The 24,354-nt window shown below is 51.2% G+C and overlaps 1 protein-coding gene across 3 annotated transcripts in view; it reads right to left on the reverse strand.

Moving 5' to 3' along the window:
- Positions 1–8,624: 8,624 nt before the first annotated feature.
- APBA1 (amyloid beta precursor protein binding family A member 1) overlaps positions 8,625–24,354 on the reverse strand; it is a 197,884-nt gene continuing 182,154 nt past the window's right edge. For all 3 annotated transcript variants that reach the window (XM_036117893.2, XM_036117892.2, XM_036117891.2), the window contains 3 exons: positions 15,249–15,368; positions 13,167–13,307; positions 8,625–12,264 (listed from right to left, as the gene is read on the reverse strand). In XM_036117893.2, coding sequence (XP_035973786.1) covers positions 12,193–12,264; positions 13,167–13,307; positions 15,249–15,368 — 333 coding nt within the window. In that variant the 3' untranslated portion in view covers positions 8,625–12,192. The remainder of the gene's footprint in view (positions 12,265–13,166; positions 13,308–15,248; positions 15,369–24,354) is intronic.

Genomic DNA, 24,354 nt, shown 5'->3' on the forward strand with positions numbered 1-24,354 from the left:
ACTGGCAGAACTTTTGGGCTAACTGGATATGGGAGAAAGGGAGAGGTAAGAGTCAAAGATATGTATTTGGCAGCAGCCAGAGCAATCTGATTAAAATATAATTCGGATCAATTTCCTCATCTGCTCAAAACCCTTCAATGACCCCCATCTGGCTCAGAATAAAAGCCAGAATCCTTTGAGTCGCGTACAGGGCCACACATACCTACCCTAGGATTATTTCTGACTTGGTGGTCTTACCCTCTCCCTTCCTCCCACCCTTTGCTCTGGCTGCCTCACTGTTTCTGAACATGCTCCAGGGCCTTTGCACCTGCCATCTCCTTGCCTGGATTGCTTTCTGAAGACTCTGAGTTTTGCCCATTCACCTGTTCCCCTCTCAGGGAGGCCTTTTCTGGCCACCCTCTCCCAAACTGCAATCCTCTAGCACTCCTGTCCTTCCATTGCTTAATATTTATCCCTAGCACACAACATAACGTAACTATATATTTTTATTTATTTAACTTGCTTGGTTTTTGTCTCTGCCATTAGAATATAAATTGCAGGAGGGCAGAGGTTTTCTTTTGTTCACTGCGGTCTCCCCAGCTCCTGGCACAGTCTAAATACTAAGCAAATGCTTGCTGACTGAATCACTGTAATCTAAATAAAGAACCCCAACGTTCCATTTACTCTAAAGATCATCAGATTTGCCATTGTTCAGTAAAAGGCGTTAGACGGCTAGACTTCTTGCAATTGTAAATTCTCTCACTTCATTTAAAGTTAAGAGTTCATTTTTAAGAATTCCATTTCCATGTGATTTATTTGTTGGTTGGTTTGTTTTCAGGAACAACATCACTGTCTTTGTGGCTCAGAGACTGGGGGTGGCCAGTGGGTCCCGGAAGCAAGGACTCTGAGAAAAGGGGGGATGGATGGGGTCACTGGTTCTCAGCCCTCTGAGGGTGCCTGAGAGTGCCGTCTGGGGTACGGGCGGTGCCCTGGACGTTCCATAGCGCTTGCAGGTCTCATTCCAGTTGGGGAACGGTGGGCATTGGCCATTCCTGCTGGAGGGCTCTGGGTATCAGTATCCACCTTCCACTGAGAAGCCGCCTCCAGGGCTGACGTCACCACCTCCCCAGGGGGAGCTGTGCTTGGGGCTCACCTGGTGTCCAAAGCTGTGGAGTCCCAGCCCAGCAAACACACCACCTCCTGGCCAGATTGGTGGGGAGCCCTGGAGCCCTGGCCAGTGAGAGCTACTGCATAGGATGGAAGGTTCTGGAACTCGGGATGGAGTCCATGGAGCCCCTCTCCCACCTGCAGGCCCCAGCCTGATATCTTCTCTCCACCAAATCTGTTTTTTTTATGCAAGTCACTTGAGCCAGGCAGTAAAATGGGAAAGGTTTATTCCAGCCCCCATCCTCACCAAGGGAACACCAACGGACTAGCTTCTTTTTCACCAAAGAGAAATTTGGATAACGTAGGCCCCGAACAATCTATGGATTTATGGGGAGTGAATCTACGCCGCGCCGGCCCTCAGACGCATTTCCCTGGAGGAGCAGGATCCCGAGTTGAGTGAGTGAGCTCTTCTGTTCCCATATGGCCCAGCAGGTGGCTGCAGACTATCACAGATGGGCCGGGGCTGGCACCACGGGGACACCTGGCCCCCCCTCAAGCAGGGCTCTTCGAGGTATTCCTCCGGGGCCACCGGACTCGGATGTCCGTCCCCGAGACTCTCCTAGGATCAGCACGGCTCACACCCACGGAGCACCCCCCGCCGGGAGCCGGTCTAAGTACCTCTCGGCCTCATCTCCCCTCCTCTTTGCAGCCGGCCTCCCAGGTGAGCTCAGTTAGCGTCTCCGCCGTCCCGGTGAGGGCGCGGACGCACAGCCCGATGCAGGAGGTTAGCCGAGGCCTCCGTGCTGCTGGGATCCAGGCGGCGAGGGAAGCCCAGCCCACGCCCTGCCCGCTCTGCGGCCGCGTCACACGGCACACGCACGTGGCCGTGGCTGTGCGTCCTGCTTGGTGGCCCGGGGGCCTGCGTACGTGCCGGCCACACCGCTGACCGCGTGCTCCTGCAGGGGAGGGAAGGCGCTACGGAGCCCGGCAAGCGCAAGGCGGCCCTGAGCGGGAATCAGCGGCTGGTCCTCGGGGCGAAGTCCTGCCACATGCGGGGCTCCCCACCAATCTGGCCAGGAGGTGGTGTGTTTGCTGGGCTGGGACTCCACAGCTTTGGACACCAGGTGAGCCCCAAGCACAGCTCCCCCTGGGGAGGTGGTGACGTCAGCCCTGGAGGCGGCTTCTCAGTGGAAGGTGGATACTGATACCCAGAGCCCTCCAGCAGGAATGGCCAATGCCCACCGTTCCCCAACTGGAATGAGACCTGCAAGCGCTATGGAACGTCCAGGGCACCGCCCGTACCCCAGACGGCACTCTCAGAACGAAAATTCCAGTTTAATTAATCGTTTTTAAGTAAGTTTCACTCCCCATAAATCCATAGATTGTTCGGGGCCTACGTTATCCAAATTTCTCTTTGGTGAAAAAGAAGCTAGTCCGTTGGTGTTCCCTTGGTGAGGATGGGGGCTGGAATAAACCTTTCCCATTTTACTGCCTGGCTCAAGTGACTTGCATAAAAAAAACAGATTTGGTGGAGAGAAGATATCAGGCTGGGGCCTGCAGGTGGGAGAGGGGCTCCATGGACTCCATCCCGAGTTCCAGAACCTTCCATCCTATGCAGTAGCTCTCACTGGCCAGGGCTCCAGGGCTCCCCACCAATCTGGCCAGGAGTGTCTTTACCGGTAAAACGAAGGGGGGTCCGCTTTGTGATATTGCTGCGCAGCGACAGGATACGAGCTCTTCGGGGCGCTCGAGGAATGTCTCACGAGGACGGTTAGGGGGCCTGGCTGGCGTGCCTCGAACCCTGGTGAGTGGGGAGTGTTTCGTTTGTAAGTGACGCTCCTGGGACAAACGGGAGGATTTCCAGTGAAGACGGGAGGGAGGGAGATGGATAAGAAGGTTGGTTTGCACTGGTGACGGTGAACCGTGTCCCGTCCTGCAGTTGCAGACTTCGGGGAGCTGGGAGCTGGGCAGAAGTCTGCTCTGAGCCCCCTCCCCCCCGAGTCCAACGCCTCGAGGGGACCCTCAGATGTTACCCGGCATGCATCCCTCCCCTCCCCGAGCCTCCTGGTGCCGTCACAAATACCCAACGAGACTCGACACGTTGACCTGCTTGCTCCCAAATGGGCCATGAGAACAGTATTTCGTTTTTAAGTAAAGATTTGCAGACCTGCTCTCCACAAGTCAGCTTGGGGATGGCCCAAACCAACTGAAGAGCTGGCCTAGAGCGGGCGTGCTGGGAAGGGGTTAACAGCCAGCTCCCTGGGGGAAGAATGCATCCCCCCTGCCCCCCAAATATATTATAAATCCACTTGCATAAAGGATGTGTAGCACACGACGTACAGATAATAACTTAATAACAGCAACAATCTTTAATGCCATATCCCTATAACTGCAATGGGACTTGGTATTTCTCAAACACTCCGTCTCACCAGTTTTTATCATTCTAGCACCAAGAGTAGTGTAACAAACCAGACCACAGATCCATGCCTGGTTACTGCCCGAGTCCGCAAACACGCCACTCACATCACTGACCTACGAGTGTAGCTCTGACATGAGTGTCAGCTGTTTTTGTTTATGTTGACGAGTAAGGCAAAAGCGAAATGACGTGTGGGTCAGAATGTCCCCGTTCACCGAAGAGGTGAGGGACGACTTGGTTGAATTGGTGAATGGTTGGTTGGATGTGGAAAGACTCCTTCTGTTTCCATGTGAGTCACTGCTTGGTGGCTACAGACACGAAAATTCCAGTTTAATTTGTATTCGCATTTTCTCCACCACTTTCTTACCTCTGGACCATCGACAAAACGATAAGTCGAGTTTGCTTCTATCTGGTGTGAAAATGCTCCCACCGTGGCTGATGGCCAGCTCTCGGTGTGACATTACAGAGATCCGTTGGGAAGAGAGGGGCTCCTGCATAGTAACTGGTGTTTCCATCGTACGGGTGATGGGAAAGCAGAAGAGCATGGATTCATTGTGAAATATAGTGAGGAAATAGTGATTGAGTTTTGATTATTTATTGCCTTTTTCAATGAGCTCATTCATTTTAATTATGACTGTTTAACAAAATTCTGAAAATCGAACCGTGGGTCCTCGAGAGTGATGGCAAGCTGGCTGCAGCACACATGGTCAGAGGCACCCTGCACCCAGGGCACACCTGTCCCCCCAGGGTGTCCAGGGGGCAGCGCCAGGGCCCCCAGGGTGAAAGCCAGTTGTGTGGTGTCCTCTGCAGCCCCATGGCATTGGGAGGTCATTAGGGCCCTCGGAGGCCATGAGCAACCAAAGCTTCCTCATCCTTCCCTGTTCCTGGCAGGTGAGGAGCTCCAGCCAGTCTGGCGACAAGACGAGGAGTGAGTTTGGGGGCGTAGGGAAGACAGTTGCTCTGCTACCCTACCCTCGCAGACAAGGGCACCCTGCTTTCCTTTTGGTTTTCTCTTGTGATGTGGCTGGGGCTGTGGACGTTCCGTCCCTAACCCCCGGGATTGGGGACACCCTCTACTATTGCGCAGCTGTGTGTCTTTGGGCTGAGTCTCCTCCTGAGTCCTGAGCCTCATTTTTCCTGACAGCAAAATGGGGATGCTCTGGCTGATTGCTGTGAGGAGCAGGCGTGCCCAGGGATGGGGAGGCGGCAGTTCACGGCCATGCCCTCCACGATCCCCCGGCGCTGGATTCATTTCTCCTGTACCGCAGCGGCTCTCCATGAGAGCAATCTCCTTGTGGAGCTGGAAACGTTCTCACGTCTGCAGACTCCGTCTTACAAAATTCAGGAGTGGGGGCGGCCCCCAGGAGCTGTGTATTCTCAGCTGGAAGGGCCTGGAGGGGCACAAAGTTGAAGCAGGCCTTCTGGAACGTTCTCTGATCAGCCCCAGACAGAGCCTCTCCACTCCCGTTTCCTTCTCTGTTTGGGTTTGGTCGTTATGAGTGATGCATGGCATTTACTGTAGGGATTCGACCCTATGTGGCTGTGGGAGCCGGTGAAGGAGTCCAAGGAGGGCTGCGCCTCTGGGTCGGCAGGGCTGGCTGTTGTAAAGAGAAGCGGATGTGCACGGGGCTGTGGGCAAGAAGAGACCGGAAACCGTGGGCTCAGAGTGGCACTGGGTCTGTCACCCACCACCTCCCATCCCAGGGACGTGGTGGCCTGCCAGCGGAGCCGGCTGCACACGTACCTGTTCTAGGTCCCAGAAGCTGATGGAGAAATGGAGGGGCCGCTGGATGGTCTCTGCCCGAGCCAGCAGTGGGCACCTGTGGTCCAGGACGCTGTGTGAGCCACAACAGCACGCAGTCCTGACCTTCAGGACATTTTGGCCGATGTTTGTGTCTGCCATCCAAATGTCACTTAAACTTCTCTGGTGAACAACCCTAATTTGGAATCATACAGGGAAGCGAATTCTGGAAAAACTAAGTTCGACTTTAGCTAAGTCGACATGGTGGAAGGCTATCACCCTGTTTTTCCGGAGTACCAAGTGCTGTTGGATCCTCTCGTCACGTTCTTCCAGGTTCCTATGCCTCTGCATGGAACGTTCCCCCTAGCCATGGCACCTGGAAAACTCCTACAGCACCTTCAAAACCCTGCAGAGACATCCCCTCTGAGAAGAGTTCCCTAACAGTCCCCCTCCAGGCCTAGTTCTGTACTCTGCACACCACGACCGCGTCTGTCGCGCACGTGAGATGCCTCAAGGGCAGAATCTTTCATCTTAACTGGGACAAGCTGTGCCTATTTGACCGCTGAAGAAATAGTTGCTCAGGTTGGTTAATTAACTTGCCCAGGATTGCACAGCAAGAATATGATTAATCTAATACAGAGCTGTACTTTGAATCCCCTGTCTGTGACTCATCTAATTATAAGCCACCATGACTAGAAAGCTGAGAAAAATTTGGCCCTTGTCCATCAGAGACTGTGTAGTGGAGGGGAAAGGGAGCGGTGGTGTAGTTAGGCCGCTGGTAAGATCACCAACGGGAGCAGAACGTGTAGTGGGCTCAGGGTGGGTGGGTGGGGGGGAAGGCAGGCCAGGTGGCAACGAGGCTGTGCATCCCACCTCTCGCAGTGGTGCCCTCAGCTCTCCAGCCTAGCAGAAGGGATGGGGAACCGGCAGTCAGCTCAGCTCTCACAAAGACTCCGCAGGTGGCCCAGGCTGAGGTCACTGTGCTGCCAGGAGGGTCTCCAGGCGATCCAGGCCTGGCTAGTTTGAAGATAAGGACGCCACCCCCCCTCCTTCCGTCAGCAGCTGCCAGGGAGTGAGGCTCTAGCGGAGTACTCACTGTGTGGCTTCCAGCGAGTCCTATTCCTTGTCTGGAAAAGAAGGGGCTGGGACGGGTGGCTAAGATTCCTCGTTCACTTACCCGCATGTGCCATGCCCGTGGTTGTCCGGATTAGGCATTTCTCGTGTTGTGCCACCAGATGGCGCCAAATCCCAGCTCCTGCCACGTTGGTTCGCTATTAAAAAGGGTGGTTTCTGGAAGGGAGCTCAGAGGAGGCGATGAGTGGGAGCTGAGCGCATGTGCGTGTGTTTGCATGCAGCAGCAGAGTTCTTTCGACGCCCTACATCCACCACCATCACCCCTGCCCTGCAGAGTTCCATCTCCAGCTCTCTGCTGCCTCCCTTTCTCTGCTCCAGAGACATTGGCCTCCTAGCGCTGCCTCCAGCACTCCCGCAAGATCTGGCCTCAGGGCCTTTGTGTGTGCTGTCCCTTCAGCTTGAAACGCTCATCCCCTAGACATCCACGGGGACCTCCCACATTCCCTCCCAGTAAGCCTTTCGCAGCCATCCCACATAAAAAACTACCTCCAAACCCACCCCATGCTTTATTTTTAATTAGAAAAACTATGGCAAAACAGGCACAACAAAATTTGACCATCTTAACCATCCTTAAGTTTAAAGTTCTACGGCATGAAGTACATTGACCCTGTGGCGCAACCCGGTCCACCATCCCTCCCCAGAGCTTTCTCCACCTTCCCAAACTGAAATCCGATATCCACGGAACAAGAGCCCCCTGGTCGCCCTTCCCCTGCCCCAGGCAGCCACCATTCTTCTTTCTGTCTCTACAAATCTGACCGCTCTAGCTAGCTCCTGGAAGTCGTACAGCATTTGTCCTTTGGGGACTGCTTTGTGTCACTTGGCGTAACGTCTTCGAGCTCCGTCCGTGTTGTAGCCCGTGTCATCGGTGGCTTCCTTTTCAAGGCTGTATCCTGTTCCTGTATCTAGAGCTCTGCGTGTCCTACTTGGACTGCTCATCTGTCTGCTGGTGGACGCTTGGGCTGCCCCCACTCTTGTGACGGATGCTGGTATGAACGTGGGGGCTCTTTTCCGCACAGCGCAGCACGGAGCCCCGTCCAGCTGCCTTCCCTCTGCCCCCAGCCAGCCAGACTGATGACTGCAGTGTGGCAGACAAGGTCACCCGAAGGTTATAGATGCAGTGCTGCTTTTAAGGCTACAGGCCAGTGACAGCTCACCTAGCCGTTTTATCCTCACATTCCTTTTAAATATCTGCAAATGCGTGGTACCTCCGAATGCTCTTTGGACCAGCTATTGCTTGTTCCGTCACTGCGTTAATCATCTTTGATGTGTGTTCATCCTGGATGTGTAGGAGAGTCATAGTTTTAACTTTCAAAAAAGTTATGCATTAACAGTCCAGAGTTGTTTTTTTTTTTAACCAGGAACTAAAATATGCATTTGTGGGAGGCAATCAAATGCATCAGTTTATAATGCTCTGCAGGCCAAGCTGGGGCTTCAGGGGTCCTGGGGCCCCCCGAGCTGAGCAGAGACACCGCCAGCACCATGGGGACCTTGCAGAGCTGTGGCTGCGGATGGTGTGGTGCAGGGGTGCGTGAAGACGCAGGCAGCTTCTGCGGGCCCGGGAGGCTCGGCGTGCTTGCTTGAATGCCACAGGGCCAGCCCTTCCCCAGCCCTTCTGGGAGCCGGGCACGCTGTAAAGGCCTCAAATGCCTTAGCCGACCCTCACCGTGTCCCCATGAGATAGACGCTATTCTGCAGATGAGGAAGGAGCTCGGGGCGGGGGTGGGGGGGTAGGGGGTGGGGGTGGTTAGGGAACGGAGGATCGTGGTGTAAGGGGAAATAACAGAAGACTAGAATGAAGGTTGTGTGTGTGGCACGGCGGGCGAGTGCTTTTTGCTCTAGTTCTGCAATTGCAGGGGAGATCAAGCGGAGAGGGGACGGTGTGAGGTACCCCCGGGCAGGGGCAGTCCCACCCACAGGGGACAGTCGTCGGGCGGCAGCACAGCTCTGGGGGGCTTGCCGAGAGGTGCCAGTGAGTAAGCCCGCCCACCTGCCGCCGCTCCCACCCAGTGCTGGTGACGCGAGGGGACCGCCAGGACCCGCCTCGCCAGGCTGCTGGGACGTCCGCACTAACAGGCGACACTACCAGGGTCGAGCGGGTTTCACGGGACGCGCCTGGGCTCTGGCCAGAAGCAGGCCCTCCACGAGGGCCAGGAGGTGGCCTGCGGGGGGGAGGAAAAGACCGCATCTTCCCCCCACCCGGGGCCCCTCCCGTCCCTTCCCCGAAACAACAGGACGCTCGGCCGGGGCCAAGAGATGAAGCTCTTATTTATTGTTGCAGCAACTCTTACAGACATTAGCGTTCAGTTAAATAAAGGAAGAGAACACACCGAATACATCACAACCCCCAAAACGGTACAGAGGAGGGGAGGGCGGCCGGGCCCAGGGACCAGGCTGCCGGAGGAAGTACATTCAGTGGGTGTGTGGCGCCAACATTCCAGGCTCACGTGTGTATATATTTTATTTATATAATTTATATTTATATATAGAGATCATTGAGTTTTGTGTATACAAAGAACGATATTGTTACAAATACAATACTCTACTTGTCCCAAGCTTTACAATAAGCTCTATTTCACCCTCTTTACAGAACAATAGTACAAGTTCATACTCCAGGGGCTGTGCTATGTACAAGAAATTTCCTTCCCACGTGGTCCTCATGCACGCACTGCCTTGACGGAGGGGGGCAAAGAATCGGGTCGTGTGCCCTAGTTGGCCCGAACCGGGGAAGGAGCCGACGGACGTGAAACTCAAACCAGCCAGTGGCCGTGTCAGTGGGAGAGTAAACATATCTGAAAGGAGGTGGCCCTTGGTTGTAAACAGTGGTAAGAGCCACACCACTGGGTCGAGGGACCCAGGAGGGGCTCGTGGATGGGTTTCCTCAGCGTGCAGATGGGGGTGTGGAGTGCGAATGGGGGCCTGGGGGGCGGCGGGAGCGATGGGGGAGGTAGTAGGTTACTCTGGGACTCTCTGAGGCCGGTGTGGACGGGCAGTGTCCAGACAGCAGACCTGCGCGTGGAGGCTTGGCGTCCGGTGCCCCGTGGTGGGCTCGGGGGCGGGGGGCCCGCGGCAGGCTCAGGGGGCCCCGAGGGGCCCACTCTGGTGAGGGAGCGGACGCCGGGTCTTGGTCTCTGGGGGTTTTCTCCTCTCGCGAACCCAAGGCTGATGGTGGCTCCCTGAAATGCTCCCAGGTGAGAAGGCAGAGACAGGGTGCGTTCTGGTGCATCCTGGCTGGACCAGGAGGGGCAGACGAATCTGAGAATCTGTCCCCAAAGCGGAGTCACCAGCATGTCCCAGCCAAGCAGCAAGAGTGGCTTTTTGCCTGGGCCCCGTTTGGGAAGGCTGGTCTGTAGTCTTCCCCGTGAGATGGGGGTGTTCAGGTATTTACATATGTAACTATATATATTGGGATGCCAGAAAGAAAGCGACCACCTCGTCCCACGGGATTTTCCCATACCGAGTTACTGACACTTAAGGCCCCGCCTCCTTGGTTAACCAAAGGTGGGTGAGGCCCCTCCATCCGATGGGAGCAGGGGAAGGAACGGACTCCAGTCAGCGAAACCCGGACCGAGCTCCAGGAACATGCGCTATCGGGGTGTGAGGAGCCGCTTGGACTGACAGAAGGTGAGCGGTGGATAAAGAACCTTCCTCTTAGGCTAAAATATGTTGGTCTTCCCGGAGAGCTCACCAGATTGGCTTCTCTGGCAAACGTTGCCAAATGTTCCAAGATTTTTGTGCCATAGCAACAGAATCGATGCTTGCTCTCCTCTCTCCTTTGGGTGAAGATACTTAATTGTAATTATGGGGAGGCTGCACAGTGCTGAGCTGGGGGGGGGGTCCCCGTCTGCCAGCCCATCGTGGACAGGCCTCTGTCCAGGTGCTCTGGCAGCAGACAGACAGGCCTGAGCCCCTCCCATGATTTGCCGAGGCTCCTGATGCCTAAAATACCAATAATGCTTTGTTCCTATTTTACCCACTCTTTTTGGCAGAGGAAGGACCAATGCATGACTCTTTAGGACTTAATAGAATCTGGAGCCATGATTCTGGCTGCTCACAGGTGTGGTGAGCCGGCCGTTGGGGCTGAGCATCCTCAGGAAGTCCAGGAGTCCTGGACCGTCCACCCCGGCACCCCCGGAGAGGGGACAGCCCCTTCCCAGAGAGGATGTTCGGGCAGCAGTGACCCCTCTTCCTTAGGGCTTGTACTATCGTCAAACTGAAGGGTCAGCTACTGACGCCCTTGGAACATTTAGCTCTCCTTTCAGCAGAAAACAGGAGGTCCAGAAATCCCAGGGGAACTGCCCGCTCGGCGCTCGGTCTTTCGTTCCTGTTTTCTTATACTCCCTTTCCTCCCTCCCTGAAATCCCTCCATTTGACATATAAATACATACTAGCCAACATGTGCTCGCTGAATTCCTATTTCCACAGACACAACATAAATATCCCCGGTGCAGAGGACAGGGACTCTATTAATATCACAAAATATATTAGTTTCTCTTCCCCTGTCTCTGCTGAGGTCATGAACGAAACAAAACGAAAATCAAACCGACCCACACCCACCTACATGAAAACAAAATGCTCTTTGGACAAGAATAAGTGAAAATTGGCTCAGAATAATATCACGGAAACACCTGCACTGAACCGAGACAGAACCCACGAAATGAGGCACCTGATGGGCACACTCAAAGCTCTCTCAGACCCACGAGGCAGCGAGATGATGTTTCTAGAACACACTTGGGGATTCTTAGGCATAGTGTGAGGTCATTCCTGTCCCCTTAGTTTTGTGGTTTACTACTATGCTGGACTTTCAAATGTCACGTGCTGCCTCAGCCCTGAGCAGAGGAGAAAGCTGGTCCTGCCTTGGGCACCCGGGCGCTCTTCCTCCAGGGGAGCAGTCCATCCTTCCCAGACTCCCCGCGCGGGTGAGGAGTGGGGGCTCGGGGGAGCCCACTAGTGCTCTCTGAGCCAAGGCCGAGCCAGCAGAGCCAGGCCTCAGCCCCGGAGGGGGCGTCTCTCTCAGGATAGGGCCGCGCAGCCCCTGCAGGCCCCACCGGCCAGGGGAAGGGGCCTCACGGAGTGGCGGTGGGGGCTTTCCAGGGGCTCTGTGTGCCTCACTGGTGGTGGGAGGCGGCGAGGGTGATGGTGTGCGGCAGAGAAGGGGGACCGGAGTCCCTGCCGTGTCTATCTGATGGCTGGTAACCTCGGGACGACCAGGGAGGCCGAGGCCGCCCCAGGAACCGCTGAGCTCTCTGCAACGAGATGGTGCCCTGGTCCCAGGCAGCTCCCCGTCGACCCTTGGGTGAGAAGGCTCACGTTAAAAAAAACAACGATGTGGAAACTAAAACTAGCTCTAGAAGAGGCCTAAGGTTGGCTCAGAAATTCTGGGCGGAGCTGGGTGGCGCCCCTGGTCCACGGTGGGCAGGGCAACCCCTTAAAGACGCAGCTGGTGCCTGCTGTCGGCCCGACGGAGCGCCGGGAGCCGCGGCCGGACTCACTGCCCTCGAGCAGTGACGGCCCCCCTGGGGACCCCCGAGGGCCCTTCGGGATGGTGCCGGCCTGGGCCGGGACCCGGGGGCTGGCGGCTGCTCTCCATCCTCAAGCGAGCGCACACAAAACGTCCCTGGCGTTAAAAAAAAAAAAAGAAGAAAAAAACCCTGCAAACTGGAGAGAGCGAGCAAAGAGGTCTGCGGCTTCTTCTCTTCCGTGGAGAACCGGTGCTGGGCGTGAGAGGGAAGGGTCTCGGCGGGCACACAGATGCAGCACGAGAAACACACCACGAGTGAGGCCAGGCCTCCATGCAAGCGGCCAGGCGGGCGCGGCCTCAGATGTAAACGGGCTGCTCCTGGGCCGTCAGCAGTCTGTACATGGCCGCCGGCATCGTCTTCATGTGGATCTGAGGGGCGGGAGGCGCGTCAGTGGGCCTCAGGCCGGGGGCTGTGTGGGCATCGCCGCCCCCCCCCCATGGCCCTGGGTGGGGGGGGCAGCGGCTCTAACCACGGGGGGCTTTGAAGATCTCCCCCCCCCACCCCCCCACCCACGACAGGGACCGGACCGAGGTGGCCTCTCTCTAAAATGTTTGTTCTCCCAGCCAGTGCGACGTTCTTGCTCTCACCGGGCTGAGGTGGTGGGGGTTTTGACTCCTCCTGTCTCCTCCCCGCACCCCCCCCACCGGTCGGGTGGCCCAGGAAGGGGGCCCAGGAACAGCCACCACGACCTCAGGAGGCCCCTACCGGGGAGCTGCCCCTGGAGGGGGCTCTGCTGATGAGATTCAAGCGAAGACTTCCATCTCCCCAGCACGCTAACTGGAAAACCGGACAGAACCTGGGCAGCCCGAGGGAAGCCACACGGATGAATCCCAGAGTCCAAAGGGGAAGGAGAGCAACCAATGCGAAGGGGACTCGCTCCTGTTGGCAGGAGCTGCTCTCGGACACGGCTGGTCACTGGGTTAAATGCAGGCTGGGGGATGCCTGGGTGGCTCAGTTGGTTAAGCAACTGCCTTCGGCTCAGGTCATCCCAGGGTCCTGGGATTGAGTCCCGCATCGGGCTCCCTGCTCAGTGGAGAGTCTGCTTCTCCCTCTGGCCCTCCCCCCTCTAGTGTTCTCTCTCTCTCTCTCAAATAAATAAAAATCTTAAAAAAAAAAAAAAATGCGGGCTGGGGCAGAGGTTGTGGCTGTCGGGCAGTGCTGAGGACCAGAACGGACACTCCCTGGAAGGCCTGTGTGGGGCTGCACAAGCGTGAGGCCAGGGGCACCAGGGGCACCAGCCCCCCCACCCCCCGGCCCCGCTCACTCCTACCTCCCCCACCGCATTGGAGAGGATGTGGACGATCTTCTCATGTGGGGTGGCCACCACACTCTGCCCGTTGATCTCAATGATCCGGTGTCCCACGCGGACGCCGCCTCTCTCCGCTATCCCCCCTCGCATGAGGCTGCAGATCTGTCAGAAGCAAAGACCACGTTACCCTTCAGGGCAGCACCACGTGGCGGGGAGCTGGGTGGGGATAGGCCTGTCGTTCCTGGAGCCCCTGCCCTCTCATCCTAAGAAGCTGCTGTGGTTACTTTGGGGGCATTTAAATCTCTTGGTTTCTTTCCACGACAAAAAGGACCACGCGCCCGTGCACTCAGCGCATCACGGGGCGTCACAGCCCGCTGAGTTCTGACCGCTTGTCATCCCAGCTGAGCCGTGGGAGAAAGAACTGTTGGGGCCTGTCACCGAGCCGCCTTGGTTTCAAGCTCTCAGCCCGTGGAACACAGGCGAATATCACTTCCCACATTCACCGCTAGGACTCGAACATCGAACTGTATCATGTTCGAAGCCTGCTTTTCAGGGCCACAGTTACATGAGCCAAAGTGTGGCCAGCTGGCTCCTTTCGGCCTTCACTCCACAGCCCTCGTTCAAACTCACTCCTCACGGAAAGGCCACCGCGGCTGGTTTCCGCCGCTGTATGGCCAGGCATCGCGGTTCGCAGAGGAGATGACCTCTCCAGGGGCTGGAGGGCTCTGGGCTCGGCCCTGGGAGCCAGGCTGTCCCCACCTCACACAAAGCATCAGACTTTCCCCCAAAAAATATGTCCTGAATTTACAGAGTTGACTTTTCACTTCAGATCATGTACCTTTTCAGCCCACGTAGACAAGACCTTGGCATCCCAAGACAACGGGCTGTCTGTGTCTGAGCTCAGGGACCCCGCAGCCCTTGGGGTGCCCTGGGGTCAAACACTCCGCGGGCGCTTCCCACACTTCAGACAAAACTGAGGGACCTGCCGCTGTTGTCCAACAACCCTCTGTTTGTATCTGAACTTCTAAAATTATTTGAATATGAACAAAGCAAACAAGGAAAATCAGCAGATAAAAACAGACATCTGGCCCAAACCATAGGAGGAACCCTGGCTCCCCAGACAAGGCCACTGGGGTACGAAGAACAGATGAAGGGGCTGGATGTTTCCATGCCACCTGGGAACCCCAATGGTATTTCTAAACCTCGAAACATACTCTGAATAAAATTTTAATAACCTACCGCTCTTAATTGCAACTTAAGGGGGAAAAGAATAGGGTTCTTCAATCTGGAAAGACGGAGGCAAAACAGAGGGAGAGCATATCCAAAACCTAGAAGTCAAGAAGGTCACAGACAGAGAATGGGACTATCATCAAAGCCCGGACCTCCTGTAAGTCCAGAACAAGGCAAACCAGGACAAAAGGGAATAGTACTGAGTACGGAGTTCCGGCTTGGGACGAAGAAAAAGTTCTAGAAAGAGCTAGTGGTGGTGATTATACCACTCTGTGAATGAATGTACGTCACGCTACAGAACTGTACGCTTAAAAATCGTTTCCATGGTAAACTTAGCGCTGTGTGTATTTCACCACAATGAAGAAAAAAAGGAAGTATTGTTTCAAGGCAGACATCCAAGTGATGAAAATACTCTTTAGCCCTACAGTGCTATTTCAGGTTACCAAGGCAAGGCGGAGGCCATTCATGCGTCACAGGCCCGGGGGCGCCCCCCCTGGGCAGTGCCTGGAATCACAGGGGAGCCCGCCCAGCCCCAGCACTGCATACCCGGGGCAGGAGGGGGAAGAAGCGCTCGGAGGCACGTCCCAGACCATCTCAAGTTGGCAGCTGGGAGTGCCACCCTGCACCGTCACCGAGAGACTCAGGGCCCTGACTGCGGCTAGCACCTTTTTCTTCTCCTGTGGAAGGCACAGAATTCTCTGCCCGAAGGGGATCTGCCCACGGAGGAGGCAGAGCGGCCCTCCCCCACCCAGCCCTCTCCTTGCTGGATTCATTTGGGGACCTGCCTGGCTTTAAAAAAAATAATAAAATGTAAAACCAAACACTGTGCCAGAGGTCTAAGACTTTTGGGAGGAAGTGCGGAGCCGGACTTACGATTCCGTTCTGGACACTGAAACCCAGCTGGTAGCGCAGGTCCGGTCTCCTGATCAACACCGTGGTCACTGGAGGACACCTCACGATGTTCAGCTTCACCCGGGGCTGGTTCTTCAGGCCCTGAAACATGAATGGGGCATGGTGGAGATGGCAGCCAGCGAGGGACGCAGAGGATATCAAAGCTGACAGCACCCAAGGCAAAAATTTTGGGGACTCGTGAAGCAGCCCCGCACACAGGCCGATGGTGCCCGGGCAGGGATAACCCACTGCTAGATGAACCAACTCAGGCTCTGAAGAGGTGATGTACCTCTTGCACCTGCGGCCGGTGTGCTCCGAGAGCGTGGGGAGCGTGGTGGGGTGGGAGTGATGGCTGGTGCGGGAGCTGGGGGGCCTGATGACCAGTCGGCCACCACTGTGTTAGCATCACGTGTGAGCACCCCACCATCACCGTCCATCACACTCTGTCCCGAGATGAAACCAGCCGAACTACCTGTCACTGAGCATGGACTCTTGCCACCCACAGGAGCCGTCTCCTCAGTCTCCTTGACAAACTGCAGCTATAACTATGTCCGTTTTACAGAAGAAACTGAGGCTGAGAGATACTCAGCAACGCACACCAGCAGCGGGATCCAACCCCAGATCTGTTGTTTTCAAACCCAAGCATTTTCGCCAACACCATGATCCCCCATATAGACAACGGCAGGGTGTGTATCATTCACAAGGAGTAAGGTTTGCTCAACAAAGAAGCCATGGAGAGCATCAGAAGAACAAATTTGTGCCACCACGTCGGGCCACTGCTCTTCCAGCAGGGACCCAACAAGCGGCAGATTCGGGGAGACTCCCCTTCCTACCCCGGGAGGAGTGGCGCGGGAGCGCACCGCGGGGATCTGCTGGGTTTGGAGACTCCACACCGAGTCGGGTGCCAGAGATAGAAATGCTCGGTCACAGGCCGGGTGAGCACGGAGTGCAGCCGGAGACTGGGGAGATGGGAGTGATTGACTGCTTTTCTCTGGGGGTGCACTGAGGAGCGGGGCCCCGAGTTCTCGGCTCCTCCGGGGCAGAGATTGGGAGGCCGCCATTTTCACTCTTGGCCTCCAAAGCTGGACGGAAAGCTTGCAGGGAACAAAAGCTCCGGAGAGCAAACCCGAGCAGATTACTTAGCCCGGACCGGCAAGGGCGGGGCAATTCCGCCTCCGGCAAAGACATTTGGGAACCACGGCAACAGGCCCCTCCCCCAGAAGATCAGCGAGAACAGCCAGCCAAGACCAAGTTTACTGATCAATGAGAATGGCAGAACTCCAGCACTAGGGGAATACTGCACATAGAATCCATGGCTTTTTTACCATGATTCTTTAGTCTTTCAAAGTTAATTTTTTAAATTTTCTTTATTTTCTTTTCCCCTTTTTCAAACATCTTATCAATTCCTTTTTAAAAATCTTTCTTAATTTTCATTTTTAGAGTCATATTCTATCCTTTCATTGTAGTTAACCTTATTTTGTGTGTGTGTGTGTGTGTGTATATATATATGTGTATGTTTTTCTCTCTTTAAAATTTTGGGATACAGTTTCTTCTAACAGACCAAAATATACCCTAAATCTCTAGTGTATGGCTTTGTTCTAGTCTCCTGCCTGATCACATTCTCTATCCCTTTTATTATTTTTTTAAATTTTATTTTTTCAACCAACTTATCAATTCCTTTTATAAAATCTTTTATAATTTTCATCTTTATAGTCATATTCCATCCCTTCATCATATTTACCCTTATTTTTGTACATACATAAGTTTTTCCTTCTTTAAAATTTTAGGAGGCAGCTTCTTCTAACAGACGAAAATACACCCAAAATCTAGTGTGTGGCTCTCATCTATTCACCAGCCTGATCATATTTTTTTTTTTCTTTCCCTTTCTTTTCCCCCCAGTTTCAGGTCTCTTCTGATATGTTTAGTGTATACTTCTCTGGAGTCGTTGTTATCCTTTTAGCATTTTGTTCTCTCATTCATCTACTCTCTGGATAAAATGGCAAGACAGAAAAACTCACCTCAAAAAAAAGAACAAGAGGCAGTACCAAATGCCAGGGACCTAATCAATATGGACATTAGTAAGATGTCGGAAATAGTGTTTAGAATGATGATTATAAAGATACTAGCTGGGCTTGAAAAAAGCATGGAAGATACTAGAGAATCCCTTTCTGGAGAAATAAAAGAACTAAAATCTAACCAAGTCGAAATAAAAAAGGCTATTAATGAGGTGCAATCAAAAATGGAGGCTCTAACTGCTAGGATAAATGAGGCAGAAGAGAGAATTAGTCATATAGAAGACCAAATGATGGAAAATAAAGAAGCTGAGAAAAAGAGAGATAAACAACTACTGGATCACGAGGGCAGAATTCGAGAGATAAGTGATACCATAAGACGAAACAATATTAGAATAATTGGGATCCCAGAAGAAAAAGAAAGGGAGGGGGGAGAAGGTATATTGGAGCAAATTATAGCAGAGAACTTCCCTAATTTGGGGAAGGAAACAGGCATCAAAATCCAGGAGGCACGGAGAACCCCCCCTCAAAATCAGTAAAAATAGGTCAACATCCTGACATCTAATCGTAAAACTTACAAGTCTCAGAGACAAAGAGAAAATCCTGAAAGCAGCTCGGGACAAGAGATCTGTAACCTACAATGGTAGAAACATTAGATTGGCAACAGACTTATCCACAGAGACCTGGCAGGCCAGAAAGGACTGGCAGGACATATTCAGAGCACTAAATGAGAAAAATATGCAGCCAAGAATACTATATCCAGCTAGGCTGTCATTGAAAATAGAAGGAGAGATAAAGGGCTTCCAGGACAAAAAAAACTAAAAGAATTTGCAAACACCAAAGCAGCCCTACGTGAAATATTGAAAGGGGTCCTCTAAGCAAAGAGAGAACCTAAAAGTAACACAGACCAGAAAGGAACAGAGACAATATACAGTAACAGTCACCTTACAGGCAATACAATGGCACTAAATTCATATCTTTCAATAGTTACCCTGAATGTAAATGGGCTAAATGCCCCAATCAAAAGACACAGGGTATCAGATTGGATAAAAAAACAAGACCCATCAATATGCTGTCTGCCAGAGACTCATTTTAGACCCAAAGACACCCCCAGATTGAAAGTGAGGGGGTGGAAAACCATTTACCATGCTAATGGACACCAAAAGAAAGCTGGGGTGGCAGTCCTTATATCAGACAAATTAGATTTTAAACCAAAGACTATAATAAGAGATGAGGAAGGACACTATATCCTACTTAAAGGGTCTATCCAACAAGAAGACCTAACAATTGTAAATATCTATGCCCCTAACATGGGAGCAGCCAATTATATAATCCAATTAATAACAAAAGCAAAGAAACACATTGACAACAATACAATAATAGTAGGGGACTTTAACACCCCCTCACTGAAATGGACAGATCATCTAAGCAAAAGATCAACAAGGAAATAAAGGCTTTAAATGACACACTGGACCAAATGGACTTCACAGATATATTTAGAACATTCCATCCCAAAGCAACAGAATACACATTCTTCTCTAGTGCCCATGGAACATTCTCCAGAATAGATCACATCCTAGGTCATGAATCAGGTCTCAACCGGTACCAAAAGATTGGGATCATTCGCTGCATATTTTTGGTCCACAATGCTTTGAAACTAGAACTCAATCACAAGAGGAAAGTCAGAAAGAACTCAAATGCATGGAGGCTAAAGAGCATCCTACTAAAGAATGAATGGGTCAACCAGAAAATTAAAGAAGAATTAAAAAAATTCATGGAAACAAATGAAAATGAAAACATAACTGTTCAAAACCTTTGGGATGCAGCAAAGGCGGTCCTAAGAGGAAAGTATATAGCAATACAAGCCTTTCTCAAGAAATAAGAAAGGTCTCAAATACACAACCTAACCCTACACCTAAAGGAGCTGGAGAAAGAATAGCAAATAAAGCCTACACCCAGCAGAAGAAGAGAAATAATAAAGATCAGAGCAGAAATCAATGAAATAGAAACCAAAAGAACAGTAGAACAGATCAACGAAACTAGGAGCTGGTTCTTCGAAAGAATTAATAAGATCGATAAACCCCTGGCCAGACTTATCAAAAAGAAAAGAGAAATGACCCAAATAAAATCATGAATGAAAGAGGAGAGATCACAACCAACACCAAAGAAATACAAACAATTATAAGAACATAGTATAAGCAACTCTATGCCAGCAAATTAGAGAATCTGGAAGAAATGGATGCATTCCTAGAGATGTATAAACTACCAAAACTGAACCAGGAAGAAACAGAAAACCTGAACAGACCCATAACCAGTAAGGAAATTGAAGCAGTAATCAAAAATCTCCCAACAAACAAGAGCCCAGGGCCAGATGGCTTCCCAGGGGAGTTTTACCATTTTTTTAAAAAGATTTTTTAAAAAAGATTTTTTAATTTATTTATTTGACAGAGAGAGAGTGAGAGCAGGAGCACAAGCAGGGGGAGTGGGAGAGGGAGAAGCAGGCTTCCTGCTGAGAAGGGAGCCTGATGTGGGGCTCAATCCCAGGAACCTGGGATCATGACCTGAGCCGAAAGCAGATGCTTAATGACTGAGCCACCCAGGTGCCCCTCTACCAAACATTTAAAGAAGAATTAATACTTACTCTGCTGAAATTGTTCCAAAAAAATAGAAATGGAAGGAAAACTTCCAAACTCATTTTATGAGGCCGACATTACCTTGATCCCAAAACCAGACAAAGACCCCATCAAAAAGGATAACTACAGGCCAGTATCCCTGATGAACATGGATGCAAAAATTCTCACCAAAATACTAGCCAATAGGATCCAACAGTACATTAAAAGGATTATTCACCACAACCAAGTGGGATTTATTCCTGGGCTGCAAGGTTGGTTCAACATCCACAAATCAATGTGATACAATATGTTAATAAAAGAAAGAACAAGAACCATATGATCCTCTCAATAGATGCAGAAAAAGCATTTGATAAAGTATAATATCCTTTCTTGATTAAAACTCTTCAGAGTGTAGCAAAAGAGGGTACATACCTCAATATCCTAAAAGCCATCTATGAAAAACCCACAGCAAATATCATTCTCAATGGGGAAAAACTGAGAGCTTTCCCCCTAATGTCAGGAACATGGCAGGCATGCCCACTGTCACCACTGCTGCTCAACATACTACTAGAAATCCTAGCCTCAGCAATCAGACAAAAGAAATAAAAGGCATCCAAATCGGCAAAGAAGAAGTCATACTCTCACTCTTTGCAGATGATATGATACTTTATGTGGAAAACCCAAAAGACTCCATCCCAAAACTGCTAGAACTCATACAGGAATTCAGCAAAGTGGCAGGACATAAAATCAATGCACAGAAATCAGTGACATTTCTATACACCAACAAGACAGAAGAAAATTTAAGAAGTCGATCCCATTTACAATTACACCCAAAACCATAAGATATCTAATAAACCTAACCAAAGAAGCAGAGAATCTGTACTCAGAAAACTACAGAATACTCGGGGGGAGAGGAATACTCAATTCCAACCAGTCCCCAAAATTCAGCTGGATATCTACCAGACCACTCTGAACACCCATGAAATCAGCCTGAGATGTAAGAAGATATATCTGGATCTCTACAAACAGAATATTGCAGGCAGTTGGTTTCAAGGTATAAAGCAGGGAGCCGTGATTCCGCAAGCAGATATCAGAGGATAAATGGAAGGGGGAGGGAGCCGTGTGGATCCTGCACCACCAGTGAGTGACAGCCTCCCGAGCTGGGGACCAGGCACAGACTGGCAGACCAGTGGTGGCAGGGAACGGACTTTCAGGCAGCTCCCCGACGGAAACCCAGAGCAGGGGAGCCACGTGTGCAAACTGGGGGCGACTGGCGGTTTTAGAAGCACAAATGGCAGAGACGTGCCCTGACCGGGAGGCAAGGACTGGGAGCCCAGCTGATGGGCGCACAACCCAGGATGCTGCAGTTTTTAGCAGCATAGACAGGAACGGAGATAGTGTGGCCTGGAGAGCTTACTGAAGAACAGACTGTGATCTCTGTTCTGAGGCAGAGGGTTGGAAACCATCTCTTCTACTCTGACTCTCGGAAGAGACGCAGAAAGTCGCCAGAGAACAAAAGCCCCCCAAAACCGGTTTTCACTGAGCCCATCCCCCCCACAGGGGGCAGGACAACTCTGCCCAAACAGGGTTGCCTGAGTAACAGCACGGCAGGCCCCTCCCTGCAGAAGACAGGCTGGGAGAACAAGAGGCCGACAACCCTAAGGTCCCTATAAAACAGGTGCATCTTGCTTGGGTTGTGGTCAATAATTTGGACTCCGTACATTCCCTCAACCACCCCTCAACAGAATGACTAGGAGGAGGAACCCCCAAAATAGGAGACTCAGAGACTGACTTCTGCCACAGATTTACAAATGGATACAGATATAACCAAGATGTTGGAAATGGAATTCAGGGTAGCACTTGTGAAGACAATAGCTAAAACGGAGAAACTGATTAATGGCAACATACAATCTCTAAGGGCAGAAATGAAAGCTGAACTGGCAGAACTTAAAAATGCTATCAATGAGATCCAATCTAAACTAGATACTTTAACAGCTAGGGTAAATGAGGCAGAAGAACGAATTAGTGATCTAGAAGACCAACTGATAGAAAAGAAGGGTGAAGAGGAGGCCAAGGAGAAACAACTCAAAATCCACGAAAACATAATCAGAGAAATAAGTGACACCATGAAACGGTCCAATGTCAGAATTACTGGGATCCCTGAGGGGGTGGAGAGAGAGAGAGGACTAGAAGATATATTTGAGCAAATCATAGCTGAGAACTTCCCTAATCTGGGGAATGAAACAAACATTTGTGTCTTAGAGGCAGAGAGGAACCCTCCCAAGATCAAGGAAAACAGGCCAGCACCCCGGCATGTAATAGTAAAACTTGCAAATCTTAGAACCAAGGAAACCATCTTAAGGGCAGTTAGGGGGAAGAGATTCCTTACATACAGAGGGAGGAACATCAGAATAACGTCAGACCTATCCACAGAGACCTGGCAAGCCAGAAAGGCCTGGCAAGACATATTCAGGGTACTAAGCTTTACCCTGCGGCCTCTGCTCTGGCGGGAGCGCCCTGGCAGAGCTCCAGACATGTGCGGAGGGGACAGCCGTGGGCTTTGGACAGAGGCAGCCCCAGGATGACTTGAGAGTGGGGCATCCTGGGTCCTCCTAAAGACAGAAAATTAGTGGCTGGTGAACAGTCTGTATGGCATTCTCAGATGCCTTTACCCGAGTGAGAAATCTGCCCCCATCAGGACCTCAGGTGTCTGACAGCCCTATGTGACATCAGGATAGGATATTCCTGTAAATATACCGCAGGACGTGTGGCACTCTACAACACTGACAACATTTACTGCATGTTGATGTGCCAGAACTGGTAAACTCATTCTACATATCTTAATCTTCTCAACAGGCCTACAAGAGAAAGAGAATGCAGGGCAGAGAGGGAGAGAATCTTAAGCAAGCTCTAGGCCCCAACAGAGCCTGATGCTGGGTCCCATCTCAGAACTCTGAGATCATGACTTCAGTGAAAATCAAGAGTCAGACGCTCAACCGACTGATCCAACCAGGTGCCTCAAAGATTTACTTTATTAAAGGATGGAGTAGAGTAAGGTTCCCATTTTAGTTTTATAAATATAGTAGTACAAATGCTAAATTAGGGACACAAAGATATTACAGATACATGTAATAAACAGTTACATAATAATACAACACAAAAAAGTCATTCTGAGATTATTTCAACAATATATCAAGAATAATCTTGCTAGGGGCGCCTGGGTGGCTCAGTTGTTAAGCCTCTGCCTTCAGCTCAGGTCATGACCCCAGGGTCCTGGGATCTAGCCCTGCATTGGGCTCCCACTCGGCGGGAGGCTTGCTTCTCCCTCTCCCACCCCCCTCCCCCAGCTTGTGTTCCCTCTCTCGCTGTCTCTCTCCCCTGTCAAATAAATAAAATCTTAAAAAAAAAAAAAAGACATATTCAGGGTACTAAACGAAAAGAACATGCAGACAATACTTTATTTGGCAAGGCTGTCATTGAGAATGGATGGAGAGATGCAGAGCTTCCAAGACCGGCAGAAGCTGAAAGAATATATGACCACTAAGCTGGTCCTGCAAGAAATATTAAGGGGGGTTCTATAAAAGGAGAAAGACCCCAAGAGGGATATAGAACAGAAATTTACAGAGACAATCTATAGAAACAAGGACTTCACAGGCAACATGATGACAATCAATTCATATCTTTCAATAATCACTCTCAACGTGAATGGCCTAAATGCTCCCATAAAACGGCACAGGGTTGCAGATTGGATAAAAAGACAGGACCAATCCATATGCTGTCTACAAGAGACTCATTTTGAACCTAAAGATACATCCAGACTGAAAGTGAAGGGATGGAGATCCATCTTCCATGCCAACCGACATCAAAAGAAAGCTGGGGTAGCAATTCTTATATCAGACAACTTAGTATTTAAGCTAAAGACTGTAGTCAGAGACACAGAAGGACACTATATCATTCTTAAAGGGTCTATCCAACAAGAAGATCTAACAATTGTAAATATCTATGCCCCCAACATGGGAGCAGCCATCTACATAAGCCAACTGTTAACCAAAATAAAGAGTCATATTGATAATAACACGTTAATTGTAGGAGACCTCAATACTCCACTCTCAGCAACAGACAGATCATCTAAGCAGAAAATCAACAAAGAAACAAGAGCTTTAAATGATGGACCAGATGGACCTCACAGATATACACAGAACATTGCACCCTCAAACAACAGAATACTTATTCTTCTCGAGTGCACACGGAACTTTCTCCAGAATAGACCACATACTGGGTCACAAATCAGGTCTCAACCGATACCAAAAGACTGAGATTATTCCCTGCATATTCTCAGATCATAATGCTTTAAAACTGGAACTCAATCACAAGAAATAATTTGGAAGAAATTCAAACACTTGGAAGCTAAAGACCACTCTGCTCAAGAATGTTTGGGTCAACCAGGAAATCCAAGAAGAACTT

The sequence above is a fragment of the Halichoerus grypus genome, chromosome 14 (assembly GCF_964656455.1).
Source record: "Halichoerus grypus chromosome 14, mHalGry1.hap1.1, whole genome shotgun sequence".
Lineage (NCBI taxonomy): Eukaryota > Metazoa > Chordata > Mammalia > Carnivora > Phocidae > Halichoerus > Halichoerus grypus.